The sequence below is a fragment of the Tasmannia lanceolata genome, unplaced genomic scaffold (assembly GCF_043159265.1).
Source record: "Tasmannia lanceolata isolate RefF3 unplaced genomic scaffold, GAP_Taslan_0.1 ptg000019l, whole genome shotgun sequence".
NCBI classification, from domain to species: Eukaryota; Viridiplantae; Streptophyta; class Magnoliopsida; order Canellales; family Winteraceae; genus Tasmannia; species Tasmannia lanceolata.
Window position 1 is genome coordinate 13,410,553 of NW_027518696.1, and position 15,471 is coordinate 13,426,023.

Genomic DNA, 15,471 nt, shown 5'->3' on the forward strand with positions numbered 1-15,471 from the left:
ACACAATTGTTTTTAACAGGTAAGCTGGGATTGAACCCCCGACCTCAGGGTGAAAGAACAGTCTTTACCAAGTAAGCTAGAGGCTCAATCCCAGCCTGAACACAATTCGTTCCAACCTGACCCAACCCATCCCGAAATGGAAAATAAGGTTGGGTTACGGTTGACCCTTCTTAACCCGAGGCTCAGGATGGGTCGGGTTAGGGTTGAGGTTTTGGGTCCTCGGGTTGGCCACAACACAACCCGACCCGAGTTGCACCCCGAGGTGAGATCATTAGAACTACAAAATTTGAGTTAGTGTAACTATCAAAGTTGATGCTTTGAATATTAACATCTTAGAAAAAGTGTGCACTTCGAGAGTAGAAAACAAAATGGCACCTCTCAAAACAACTAGTAGTATGTAGTGCCCAAGGCATTTTCATGCCTCTAAGGGCTGCAATTTACATGGAGCTTTAAACCTCTGAGTACCATGTACTCTCACTGGTCTTTCACATTGTAATCAGTTCCAAACATGGATGAACATTCAGAAGCTCAAGATTATCTTCTGGATTGAATATTTCTGTCACATGAGAATATAATCCAGAAGGAAAAGAGGAAAAAGAACCAAGTGAAATATGAGAACCATCCTATTTCATTACTCTGCAAATTGTGCTTTACAAGCTAATCCTTTGATTGTGTGTTTGCTCTGAAACCTACAACAAGAAACCAGATGATTAATCCATATAATTTAACAGACTTGCTTACCAAATAGCAATAATGAGAGGTGCTGATATTTCTGGCAGACTGTTAAATGGAACTCCAAAAGAGAGCAATGTTCATAACTAGACCACTCTCTAGAAGTTACCATTCACTTTTCAAACATGATGATCTTATGTGATGCATTTGGGCATTGATGATAACTTTCATGGAATGAAGAAAAGCAGAGTTGTATGGTGAAAGCAAATAGAATACCAGTTAAGCAAAAATGGATAATGAACGGCAACGCCAAGTCACTAGCACTTGGTTGGACTTTGGGGAAACCATTAATATTTAAATCTCTACCACAGGTCCAGAATTCAGTCCAATGCAGTTATGTTCTTCATTCGCATGAAAGCAATAGCATCTTGAAGGCCATGTTACACAGATTCTTCTGATTGGGCGAAATACCGGCATCATCAGACAAGTGCCGGAATCTAATACTTCAGGATTCGCCGAGACACTCTTAGATCTCTTTTAGTTATTTATTTTCTTAGTAATGCTACCACAACTTTACAATTACCACACGTTTTGAGTTTTATCCACATTAATGGCAAGTTTTTTATACGATAATAAAATATTACATTTGATTAGCCTATTAAAATTATCAACGTATTACTAGTTATAACCATATTATTATGTAAAAAAATAAAATTTTAGAATTGAGTAAAATATTTTAACAAATTGACAAATCTTTATTTTTGAGGTTTGTCGAATCCGACATTATAAGCATAAGAAGCCATGAAGTCTCATACTTTATGCATGCAATAAAAGAACAACATTATATTACATAATTAAAACAAAAAAAAAGGGTTTCTGATGCAAAGTCTTCTTTAGCAAATAGGAGTGTGTTTAGAAGTTTTCTTTACATTATATTTCTTAATTCTGAGTACAAAATTAATCAAACTGCCTTTTAAAAAATTTAATCTACAATTACAAAATTCACGGCAGTGCTTCAGCAGAGTACCTTGATGCATGATCATATAAATTACAATTACTACTGAGTAATCAAAGATATCATGATGGGGTAGACTAGCAGTGAAAGAACAAAATTCTCAGCAAAGTATAAGCAAAGCTGTGGATGGAGGGTAAAGATGAATATCTTGAAAGGCCTAGATAAAGAAAAGAGTGCTGCTACGGAAACCGAGAGTGGAACCGAACAAACCCCCACATGCCACAGGCATGCGAGGGGTAGTTTTGCCATTTTAAAGATAAAAGGCCAAAAAAAAAGGAACAAGATTGCTAACGTGAGAAGAGGCTATTTGTCAGTTCCACTCTTGGTCCCCAACTCGGTTGCCTTATCATTATTCTAAACAAAATCATAATTGGAGTGAGATATTAAAATCTATGTAGTATCTTTTAGTTAAATAGATAATTTGGGGAGCCACTGTGTCAAATGATGAAATTTACATACCATATCATCTCATTTGAACTGGAATCCAGCAAACTGGTGGAGTCAGAAGCTTGAGAAGTATGATGTGACTCATCCATATATCTGTCGTGAATCTTACATTTAATATGTAATCTGAATGGCACAATCTGCGATAACAAAATGTAAGTTGTAGCAAAATTATGCTAAATATAGCTCTGAGATAGACATGCCACTTAAAATCTTCCAATCCAGGCATTTGTATTACATCCATACAACCATTCATCTACAAGGCAAGGTTTTAAGTTTCGGTTTCGGTTTTGGTCCCCACAGAAACGGAAATGTTTCGATTTAGGGTGGGAATCCTGGAAAATGACATCAACATACGAAAAAGATATAATTTAAAGATGAAACTTTAGGAAATGCTAGAATAAGCACAAATATACACTTAGGAGCCGTTTGGATACACGGATTTTAGAATCCGGGATTTCTTCAAAATTGTAGCTAAGAGACAAAAGAAGAAGCGGACCAGCCGTCGTTTTTGACTTCTCGCCCTTCTTTCCGTCAGCAAGAGAGTAGCAGATCCTCCCATATTTCCAGGTTTTAGAAATCGTAGGATGCAGGAGAGATTTTTAAAACCTGTATTTCTCACTTAAAATCCAAGAAACGCTGTCAGGACCGCATACAGCAGCTTGATCATGAACCCTCTTTTACAATGTTTTCAAACTAAAAACCTGGATTCTAAAATCCGGGTATCCAAACGGCCCCTTAGAATCTATCACATGAGCAAGGCAATCATCATAAATGATTGAAAAATATCAAAAAAAACCGAGTGAGAGGTACTGTCGCACATGTCTGATAATTTAGTACATACCAAATTTCATATGTAATTCGTATAAATATACATAATACATGCACCACATTTTGCATGAAATTCATATAAATATAATTATATAATACATACCGATAGAGTATAACTGTTACACTTTTAATTTTGGTTTATGCATGTCAGTCATTTCGGCTTCAATTTCGGTGGGGATGGAAACAAGAACATTTTGGTCGTTTCGTGTTGGTTTCAGTGAAATTTTAAAGCCATGTTCAACTATTCCTTAATACAGATTTGCATCCATGCTTATACGATGAAAAGATAGCAGAGATGGAATTTGAAGCTGTTATTATTATTAAAGCTGAACATTTTTAGTCGTTGAAAAAATGAGAAATCGGCCATGTGAAATTAGAAAAATGTCACATGTGGAGTTTTAAAACCATGTTCAATTATTCCTTCATACAAATTTGCATTCATGCGAACATAATGAAAAGAGAGCAGAGATGGAATTTGTAACTATTACTATTATTAAAGTTGAACATTTTTTGTGCTGGAGAAGATGAGAAATGGACCATGTGAAATTAGAAAAATATCATACCTTTTTGCTGTACTTTAAGTCACGTTTGGGAAGAAAATGTTGCGCGAGATTGGAAGTAGCTGGAGCTTTCACCAGAAGAAACAATTTCATTGGGCCTACAACAAACAAAAGAATGCTCTGCAGCTGAGCACCTTAATTAAAATAAATTTTAGCAAATAGAAGAAACTAGCAATGAACCTGCATATGAACCACCACCGGCACCATTTGACACAAGTGCTCGAATAACCTGGGCACATAATATCCAGCTTACATGCAGAAAAATACTACCTAAATTGTGTGTAAATAATAGCAATAAAACCAAGTGAACCTTTCTTGACAGTGAATCTGCAACCTTGCTTTTAGTGGAGTCATTTTCACCTTCAAAAACATCTCTTCCATGTGAAAAGAAAATCTCATAAACATGTAGAGGCCGTATAACACTTGCTCCGAGAATCAAAATAACTCGTTGAATGTCGGGAACTTCGTGGAGTGTCAGTTGAATAGCGGAAAGTAGACTAGAAATAGAATTCATCAACTTCTCCAACTTCCTGATCCCCTGCTTTACTTCTCTAATTCTCCCGTTGTGCTTTCTTCGGGAACTTATCTTCAATTCAATGTTTGTTGGAACCGACTCCTAGAAATGACACTTTCTCAGGATGAAGAAATCATACCTGGATAGATATAATCCATAAAACTATTTTTCCCTTAGGAAACATACCAAATTTTTACAATCTTTCCTCAATGTATCGAATTCAAGTTCAAGATGCTGTAGAACGCTGCAAATATGTAGTCAACGTAAGATGCCAATATGAAACAAATTAAACAAAAATAACCAGAAATGCACTAGCACATGTGTAATTTGATTCCGATAAAAAGCGATTGTAATATTTCTGCGCCCACGAAAGAGGGTGATTTGGACATATTATAAATATGTTCAGTCATCTTACTCGAAAAGACAATTGGGATATGTGTATGGTTGTTTGGAAGGCTAACCATAAATTATTAAACTACGGCATTCAAAGCAGAACAGACTGTCCGCCAAGATCCACTTTTGTATAATGAGTAAAATATTGTGCCTTCTACTCCGGCTACATTGTTACAACTTTATACGTCGTTACAAAGCACAATCTCCTATTTTTTCATAGAAATGATTGTCAAGAAAGGTTATAGAAGATGTTGACGTGAGTATCTATAGATAAAAAAACTAATATCCATTTCTGAATTTATCCATATACCAGCAACACAAAGCACAGACGCACATCTATGTATATATGTATTATACATACATGTGTGTGTGTGTACATTATATATATATATGAGAAAAGTGTAGCTACACATACTTGTAGCTAACTTAGCTACACCGACGCCTCATACAGTGGGCCCACATTGTTTGGATGATCCAAACCATTCATTTGATAGGCCCTCACATAGATAAGGTGTGCCCAAAAAATCAGCTCCATTGGATGATCCCAACCCTTCAAACTGCGGAGGCAAAAATAGACAGATTTGTGAAAGTTTTTACACGTCCATTTTTGCCTCCACAAATCGTAGGGTTGGGATGATCCTATGGAGCTGATTTTTTGGGCACACCCTATCTATGTGAGGGCCCATCAAATGAGTGATTTGCATCACCGAAACAATGTGGGGCCCACTGTATTTTAAGGCGTCGTTGTAGCTACACTTCTCTCTCTCTCTCTCTCTCTCTCTCTCTCTCTCTCTCTCTCTCTCTCTCTCTCTCTCTCTCTCTCTCTCTCTCTCTCTCTGTATATATATATATATATATATATATATGTTTGCTTAAGAAAGGCATTTAAGGCGTACATCTCAAGCCACTCTTGTTCACAACAAATTTATGCTTTCAAAACGAAGCTCTATTGCCGCGTTAATGGGGTATAAATTCAGAGCAAATCAAACCCACTCAAAGCAATGCTCCTGGATCCCTCCGAAGCCTGGAGAATTCAAAATTAATTCGGATGCATCTTTAGACAGTGAAGGAGGAGGATTAGGAGTGTTTATTCGAGATGATACAGGTATGTTAATATCAATGTTCTCTCTGAATGTTGACAAGAAGGAGATTTATGAGCTGGAATTAATGGCAATCCAAAATGGCATTGTTCAAGCTTCTTCTATGGGAATCAATAATATTTGGATTGAATCGGATTCGAAATTTGCAGTGGATGTCATCAATGGCAAGTCTTCAACTCCCTAGAGAAGTCTCGAGATAGTAAACCAAATGAAGGACATCCTCCCCACTTTTAACTCTTGGAAAATAACTCATACTTGGAGAGAAGCTAACTCAGCTGCTGATTTGCTTTCAAAAAGAGCTTGGCCTTGGAAGGAGTTCTTCATCCCCCTCCCTCTTTGCTCTCAAAATCTTCTATCTTGTCTGTCTATGGATAGAGAGGGAGTTGTATTCCAGAGACTGTAATCTCTTCTTCTCTTGTATTTTTCTCTGGTGGGGGTCTGCCTAACCCCAGCTTATCAATAAAAAAAAAGGCTTGAGAAAAATCAAACACATAGAAGTACTGAGATCAAATTTCCCTCTTTCAGGAAGAACTTTTATTAAAATAGTGGGCATGTATACTTCTAGCTCCAATGGCTATTAAGTATATTTCTTAAACAAAGAAAATGCATTTGATTACTCATCAAGAGATTCCCCGAATAAAATAATTTATGAAAGAAAATACCTTCGATTATTCATCAAAAGATTCCTATCTAAATCATGACTATTAATATTCCAACCACCATGGTTTGATAATCGGGCGAACTCACGTTATATTTTAATTTTAAAGTGGTAGATGAGAGATTTTTGGGACTTGTAATAGCCTTCGAATTTTCTTGAATTTTTTATATCTTGAGAACCTTTTTTTTAAAGACCGGTTTTGAGAGAAACTCCATTGATTCGTAAGAGAACGTTAATATTTTAATTTTTAACTCTTTTTTTGTACAAGAGCGCCCACCACCCCCCCCCCCCCCCCCCCCCAAGAGAGGATCTCCTTCGAGTGATAGAAAATGTTACATAATGTTAATAATTTAGCTCTCTTGTTTTTTTGTAAAAGAGTCCTCCCAAGAGAGGAACTCCTTGAGTCATAAAGAATGATAATTATTTGACTTTTCTTTTTAAAGGAGTCCTCTCGAAAAAGAAACTATCTTGAGTCGTAGAGAATGCTAACAATTTGACTCTTCCTTTGTAAAAGAGACCCTTCTGAAAGAGGAATTCTTTTGAGTTGTAGAGAATTCTAACAACTTAACTATCATAGATCTAGATCATTGATCTCCGATTAAAGAGATCGATGCAATTCGATCCATCGATCAGGGGATCTATGGTCAGGATTTAATCAAGATAATGCAATCCTTCGCCCCTTGGCGCGGCGTGGATCGATACATCACTTCTTTTCAACACAAATCGCAACCTATAGCTCTGATACCATGTTCACAAACTTGTAGTATTCGTAGCTCCATCAGAGAGAAGAAGAAGAAGGAGAAAAGAGAAGAAGAGAAGAGCTAGAGGGAAAAAGAAGAGTGAGTAGAATAGCTCCCCCTCCCATAACATGTAATATATATGTGAGTCACTAGGGATACATGTACAATGTAAAAAATACCCCTAATCGGGTATGTAATTACACCACTTCATCTAACAAAAACTATGATGATGTAGTTTTTAGTTGAAGACATAGCCACAAATATTTCTGACATTTTTAAAATATTGTGATAATTTGTGATCTTTTGATAAATGACATAATCTCGAAATTTTGTCGAGATTTTGAAAAATATTATCTTCATATTTAATTTTTTCCTACAAAAATATCGCGATAATTTCATAATATTATTTTTTCCTTAGTTTTGTTGTCAACCTACTTTAATGCTATTTTAAGTGCTAGAAGGCGTCGTAATAGAATTGAAATCCTTATTGTGAATGGCGAGTTGACAGACAAGAAAGAAGTGATTTCGAAGGAGATAGTCGATTACTATATGCAGTTGTTAACGTCAGAAGAGCATTCCCGCCCTACCCCGAATGGAGTAGACTTCAAATCCATAGGGGACGTGTCTAGAAAGAGGCTTGAATTGCCGTTATTGGAGGAGGAAATTGAAAAAGGAGTCTTTTCACTTGAAAAGGATAGAGCCCTTGGTCCGGATGGATTCCATCTTGGGATTATGTCAAAGAGGACATCTTGCATTTGTTCTGAGAATTCTATAATGGAATGGAATTGGATAGGGTATAGGGGCAACTTTCATTGCCTTGATTCCAAAAGTAAAAGGAGCATATGCAGTGACTGATTTTCTCCCTATAAGTTTGGTAAGGTGTTTGTATAAAGTTCTAGCAAAAGTACTTGCGGAAAGGCTAAAAAAGGTCCTCCCAGACATCATCTCTTATAGCCAAAGCACTTTCGTTAGTGACAGGCAAATCATCGACTGCTCTTTGATTGCTAATGAAACAGTAGACTTCTATCAGATGGTGGGGCTAGCCAGAATTGTCTGTAAATTGGATATGGAAGAAGCGTATGATAGAGTGGAATAGAATTGCTTAGACTGCCTTATGGAAAGAATGGGCTTTGGCAGGCGTTGGAGAATGTGGATGAGGAGTTGCATATCATCTGCTTGGTTCTCTATTCTTATAAATGGCTCCCCTAAAGGTTTCTTCAAATCTTCTCGTGGCTTGCAAGGAGATCTTATTTCCCCTTTCTTTTTCATCAATGTAGCGGAAACCTTAAGCTCTCTTATGGAGAAAGGGAAAGCCTATGGACTGATAGAAGGCTTCAATATTGGTTCTGGAGAGGTAGAAGTATCGCAGCTTCAATTTGCTAATGATACCCTCCTTTTCAGTTCTTCTGATCAAGGACGCAAGAATCGCACTCTGAATCGGGGAATCAATCGCACTCTGAATCGGGGAATCGCGATTCTCCGGAACGCGATTCCGAATCGGGAATCTCGACGCTTCCCCAAAAAGTGGGAATTACGCTTCCCCAAAATGGGAATCGTGCTTCCCCAACAATGGGAATCGTGCATGACGCATCCCCAAAATGGGAATCGCGCATCCCCAAAATGGGAATCAAGCTTCCTCAAAATAGGAATCGCGCTTCCCCGTCGCTTCCCATTGTTTTAATTTATGGTAATCACAAAAATGGGAAACACACTTCCTTGTCGTTTCCCAATCGCGCTTCCCCCGACCCTTCATGCTTTCGCTTCCCGCTCTGGCAACCTTGCTCATGATGCCCTGAAAGTGTTAAACTTGAAAGCAATTCTTTGATGCTACGAAGTGATTACATGGCAAAGATCTAATTTTAACAAGTTTAGAGTGTTTGGTATTCACGTGGATAAGGAGAGTATTATGTCTGGCGGGTATCTTGAGGTGCAAGAAAGATTATTTTTCATCCTTACTTGGGTCTTCCTCTTGGTGCGGGTAGAGCAAAGAGGGGCAGTTGGGACCAAATAGTTGAGGGAATGGAAAGAAGGTTAGACACTTGGAAAAGAAATTTAGTCTCCAGGGGAGAGGCTTATCTTAATTAAAGCAGTCCTCGCTAACATGCCGAGATGTCTGTTTTCAAGTGTCCAGTAAGTGTTTCTGATAGGATAGAGCAAATTCAGCGTAGGTTTCTTTGGGGAAGAAATTGTGAAGAGAAAGGGATACCTTTAGTGAAATGGGAGGCTGTATGCACACCCGTAAAATCCGGAGGGTTGGGAATAAGAAGAATTAAAAAAAGTGAATATTACATTGTTAGAAAAGTGGCTCTGGAGGTTTGGTAAGGAAAGGTCTCATCTCTGGGTGAAAGTAATTGAAGGTAAATATGGGGCATTGCCTGGTCAATTGAACTCAGAGGATAAGTTCAGATCCCCTGAAGCAACATTGTGGAAGGACATCATGAATTTCAATCACTTTTTTGAGGAAGGAATAAGATTCAGAGTTTATGAAGGAGATAGAGTTCGGTTCTGGCATGATAAATGGACTGTTGATAGACCTTTGAAAGATTTGTTTCCTGATCTGCATGCTATGGCCATGAATAAAGATGGCTTTGTTAAGGATAATATAGAGAGAAGAGAGGATGGGATAATGTAGGTAGCTGCTTTTAGAAGGAACTTTTTCGAAAGGGAGATAGACTCTAATTCTAAACTGTTGGATCTACTAGAAGAAGGATACATCAAGCAAGATGGGAAAGATAAAGGATTTGGATCTTGAATTCATCTGTGATTTCTGGGTTAAATGTTTCTACTTCAACCTAGTGGTTTGCTCTGCATCTTCCAAGGTTGCTAGAGTTTGGTCTATCCAAGCCCCCCCCCCCCCCCCTCCCCCCCTCGAGTATGTACCTTAGGGTGGGCGGCTCTTCGAAGAAGAATTCAAACGGTCGACTTCCTTCCCAAAAGGAAGATGCTCATCATTGGCCATTGTGCATTGTGGATAGAGGCACGTGAAACAGCAAATCATCTCCTTATCCATTGCAAAGTCGCTAGAGAAGTGTGGGGAAAATTACTCGATAGGTTTGGCATCTCTTAGGTCTTCCCGGAAAGGTTAGTCGATCTTCTCCAATGTTCGGCCCTTGTATCTTGGAAGCAGAAAGGAAAAACGCCGTGGAATATTTATTTCGTAGCTACCATTTGGGTGCTATGGAAGGAAAGGAATGCAAGAGTATTTAAAGGGGTTTCTCGGAACCCAAATTTTCTATTCACTAGAGTTTTAGCCCTCACGTTATCCTGGGTGAAGATCCTTCCATCTTTCAGGTTCGTCTTTGCTTATGATCTTCTGGCAAGGTGGAGAGTGGTGTGTGGGTCGACAGTGATGAAACATAAACCGATCCAAAAGTGGGCCCTTCCATTGCCGGGGTTCGTGAAATTAAATTTTGGTGGCTCAAGCTTTGGTAACCCGGGCCCTGCCGGGATTGGTGGGTTGTAAGGAATAGTAGAGGAGAAGTGTTGTGGGCTTTCGTTGGCCCTATTGGGGTGGCAAACGCATCTAAGGCTGAAACAAAAGCGGCCCATCAAGGTTTGAAGTTATTAGCTAGAGACTGGGTAATAATGCCGTTGTAGAAGGAGATTTGATGAACGCCATCAGCTGGCTTGAGAAACAACAAAAACCACCTAGGCGTTTTGATCACCTATTTGACGAGATGTTTGATTGGATGGCTCGGTATTCTTGGTCTTTTCATCATGTTCGCCGCTCTGCTAACCAAGTAGCCGATCGTTTTGCCTAGGAGGGAGTCTCCAAGGACGAGCTTGCTTTGTTTGATTCCCTCTCCCCTTAGCTCTGTATATCCGTCTTGTACTTTGTTTCTATGTTAGTTTCTCTTTGCTTTGTACCTTGACCACCTCGGTCTTTCAAAAAAATTTGCTACCATTTTCAAAAAAAAATTATATTTTTATATACATTAAATATTTTATTTTCCCAGTTCTTCCCAATATAAACTCGAAATTAAGAAAAATTAAAATTATCTTGAGATACACCATTCCTGATAGATTCTCCAGACAAATATTTGTGACTAAGGTTGAAATAACTATGCCAAAAATCTTAAAAAAATAAACGTAAACACAAAAATGTGTGTGAATATTTGCACAACGCTCTTGCCAAAAATTGTTAAAAATTAACGTAAACACAAAAATGTTTGTGAATATTTGCATAACACTGTGCTTTTTAACCATGAGAATACATTTCAATGGTTCACATTTGTTTCTCCTATACGGCTGATGCATACCACCAATATGGTTGATATGATCTTTTGGGTTTTGGCAAATACACTAACGAATGCCAATACTTTGAACCTTGCATTCACCCACCTTATTTCGATCCAGCATATGGGGCATGAGAACTGCACATTGCCACTAGATTGACACAATTCCTTTTAGGCTTGAGAGGTGTATTTCCCTCCATGCCACTTCGAAGGTGTTTGATATGGATGAGCAGATGCTCAATAGCATACGTACAAAATAGGGAGAAAAGAGGAAGAACATCTGGTTTGTTTTTCATGAAATAGATGTGGGTATATCTAGTGAAATCATCGACAAAAATAACAAAGAAACGATAGCAAGATAACATAGAAATGGGGGCAATACCTCAAGAATCAAAATGCACAAGTTCAAAAGGGATAAAAGTATGTTTATTAATATATGAATTAAATGGTAATTCAAAATGCTTTTGGAGCTTACAACTAGGACAAATACGATGCTTAAAAGCTTCATTACAAGCAACTGAAATCAAAGACTGGAAACTAATGACTGAAAAACACAATCATTCGTATAAGCTAACTAGTAATCCCATACGGACAAGGGCATGCCGACATAGACGCAAAAAAAAAAAGCAACTTTGGAGTCTCAACGTGAGAATCTTATATCAAAGCGACCAGAAAACATAATTCACATTGTCGTATGCCTCTAACGAGGAGCTTCCTTTGGAGTCTTGACATGAGAATCTGATATCAAAGCGACCAAAAAAACATAATTCAAATTGTTGTCTGCCTTCTAGCGAGGAGCTTCTCTTAGCGCAAAGCTTTCAGAATAATAGAATGCAATGTATAACAAGAGAAGGAAAAAGCAAATTTAGAAAATAAATAGAAACTTTTAGTGAAAACTAGGATAACAAACACATCCAAACAGGAAATGAATCGATGAAGAGGAAATCTAGGCACATGATTAATGGATACAGAAGACCCATCAACTAACACTAACAGAAAATGAAACGATGAAGAGAAAATCTAGGCAGAGCTAACATGATTAATGGATACAGAAGACCTATCAACTAAGACTATGCTAGAGAAGTCATTAGACTCATAACAAAGGACTAGGGAAGATATGTTACATGAGTCGCCTGTTAGGTAATGTGTAGCACCTGAATCAACAACCCACCAAGATTAGGGCAGAAAAGAAAGTGAGCTCCCATCTGATGTATGAGAGCCACTGGAGAGAATTGTTGATACTCAAAGATACTGTTTGGCTTCACTAATATCCAACTTCAGAGGAAAATCAAATTCATGGGGAGTTTATTTCAGGTGAAATTGATTTTCCTTATTTGGATGGGCAGAAGGAATCCAAGGGGACTATGTATTTCATCCTCAGTGCCATTGCTGGAGTGATGGGCACATGCTTTTCAGTAATGATTCGAATGGAATTAGGACGACCAGTGATCAAAATCTTTGTGGGAATCATCAACTTTATAATGTTTTAAATTTTAATAATGGTTCACACTCCTTTAATGATTTTTTTAAGGTCATACCGGCAATGTTAGGTGGATTAGGTAATTGGTGTGCTCTGATTCGGATAGGTGCACCTGACATGGCATTTCAACAATCAAATATTATTTCATTCTGGTTTTTGCAACCAAGTCTTTTGCTCCTATTAATAGGGTCATCTAGGGGGGCTGACATTTGATATTGTTTTATCAATAAATCGGCTCAATCGACTTGTTCTTGCCCCCCACCCCAGAGAAAAACATATGAAATCTTATGATTTTTTCCAATGAAATATATGGGTCAATCAAATCTTATGATTTGATATAAAATATGGTTACACTTCCAGGCAAAACCTTGAGCTATAAAACTTGGTCAACATTTTCTCTTTTCTATTTTTTTTCTTCTCCTTTTTCTTTCCAAAATAATTCGGGCCTTAACCCCAAAATGAGACACCTATTACTTGCGTTTACAATTATTGAAAGATAACTTTTTAGTTTTGGGTTTCCCTTTTCCACTGAATGGATTTCAATTCAGTCACTCCCAACACGTGTCTAGTTAATAGGCTATCGTTTTGATATATCTTGTGGGAATTGGTGGCAGCAAGCAACTTTTGATTGCTGTATAGCTCTCACACTCCTAAATCCAGTTCTCGCCGTTCACTAATTGTTGAAAAAAGGAACTATATTAGTAGATTTGTAGCAGTTTTCACAGTTCACTAATTGCTGTATAGCCCTCACACTCCCAAATCACATTTATTTCTCAGATATTGTCAAAGAATTTGGAAAAACTTACAATTCGATTATTTGATTTTTACTTCAATAGCTATTGCAATGAACCATTTGGTTTCGATTTTCAAACAATTGACAATATCACAAATTCATAATTGATGAAAGTCTCTATCTTAGTAGTGCAAGAAACATGGACACATTCCGGTAGATGCTATCCCACCAGGAATAGAGACCCACTTTCAACCAATGGCTTATTGAGTCCAGAAATGGGTAAAACAAATCTCTTCCCCTAAGGCTCCATTTCTTTCAATGTAACAATGGACGTAAAATTTGTTTTATGTTGTAAAAACGAACATCCATTTTTACATCGAAAGAAACGGAGCCAAAAGGAAGAAAAAAAGCGACAATGTCGGCACACTATGTCTCCCTAATCACACTGAAAATCGAATATCCGCATCCCCAATTCACAAACCAATTTCCTAATTTCCTCTAAATGACAAAAAAAATCATATCTTCTATAATAAATAATAGCTCTAAACTTCTTTTGAACCAACAAAGAATTGGAATTTTGAGACAAAAGGCCATGGCATAAGCTTCCTATCATTAAAAAAGAAATAGAAAGAAAGAAAGAAAGAAAAAACAGAAATTAAATGTTAAAAAGATACTAATTTGTGCATATGACATTTGTAATTGATTATTTGATTAAGAAACTATTAATCCATAGAAGAGGAAAAAAACAAAGAGGTGAGATTCAAATCTATCTAATGAATCGATTTAAATCCAAGAAATATCAAAAATCAAAGATCAGAGATAAAAAGGAGTCTTACTTAGGGATTTGTTGATGCATGTAGAGGACAAATCCAATTATCTCTTTGAGGATGTGGAAGATTGTTGATGGAGCCAAACCCTTGGCTGTGGCCGCTTCGATCTCCAAAAACCCTAACCCTAATTCGTCGACTCTGCTCGATTCCATTCTCTCGAGAGGAATTAGGGTTAGGGTTTTTGGATTTAAAAATCCATTGCGTTAGTAATGTTTATGATTTGAATTTTGAACACCCTTTCGCAGCGGGATATTGGTAGAGTTAAATATTGCGTGATGATAAATTCACACCTACTGTAGGATAATTCGCTCCACTTTTAAAGTAATTTGACTCATAAAGCGGGAAAGTTTGCCACATAATCCACGTTATCAGTGGTGCGAATTATCTTACAGTGGGTGCGAATTTATCATTTTTAACGTGATTCTCTTTATCAGCCCCGTCAAACATAGATGTGATCTAAACGGTCCACATTAAACGACCAAAATAACACCTATTTGCCCCTTTTTCCCAAGGCCACCCCTGTAGTGTAAAAAGATTTAGGGCATTTTTGGCTACCACGATTGGGCCACTAGCCCAAAAAGAAATGTTTGGCTACCATTAATTTCCTCGGAATATTTCCTAGTGCTGAAGGAGAGTGGGAGAGAGAAGGACATATGAGGAAGTGACTGAAGGGTGGGTGAGAAAAGCCTAAAAAACACAAGGTAACAAAAAACTCCACCTAAAATATGAATGATTTTTTGCCTGTTTTTTTTTTGCCACTTCTCACCCTCTACTTCTCATTCTCACCCTAAACTCATTCGTGCCCCCACCCCCATAGCCACCTCTCACCACATTAGGCTCTGTTCACTTGTTTTCTCGAGAAAGGAAAAAAAAAGGTTTCCTGGGAATCTGACGTGGCATTAGGAAAAGAAATCCAGGGAAACTGTGTAGGAAAAGGGTTCCCGCGCCTGTTCACGTGCACAAGAACTGCGCAGGAAAAGGTTTCCCGAGAAACTGCTTGCCCACCTTTTTTCACTAGTTTTCCCGGGAAAGCAAATCCGACCAAAATAGTGGGATTTGGTTTCCCACACTTGTGAGAAAAGAGACATTTCCACATCATTTTTGGCAATTTCGATCTCTTTATTTGACATTTTCCACCTAGGCTTGTTACTTTCTCAGAAAAGCAAGTGAACACCAGAATTCTATCTTGTCAAGGAAAAAAGAGGTTGTTTTCCAGGGATTTGCTTTCCCGGGAACGCAAGTGAACAGAGCCTTAGAAACTAATTT

The 15,471-nt window shown here is 37.8% G+C and overlaps 1 protein-coding gene across 1 annotated transcript; it reads right to left on the reverse strand.

The window, feature by feature from the left end:
* Window positions 1–355: 355 nt before the first annotated feature.
* Window positions 356–14,449, reverse strand: LOC143852947 (non-structural protein). Its single transcript, XM_077362618.1, has 7 exons — window positions 14,212–14,449; window positions 4,223–4,280; window positions 3,833–4,138; window positions 3,703–3,751; window positions 3,526–3,620; window positions 2,147–2,271; window positions 356–689 (listed from the first exon to the last, which is right to left on the reverse strand). Exons 1-7 carry the CDS (start codon window positions 14,355–14,357, stop codon window positions 632–634), a joined length of 837 nt encoding a protein of 278 aa, XP_077218733.1. The 5' UTR covers window positions 14,358–14,449; the 3' UTR covers window positions 356–631.
* Between the last annotated feature and the right edge of the window lie 1,022 nt (window positions 14,450–15,471).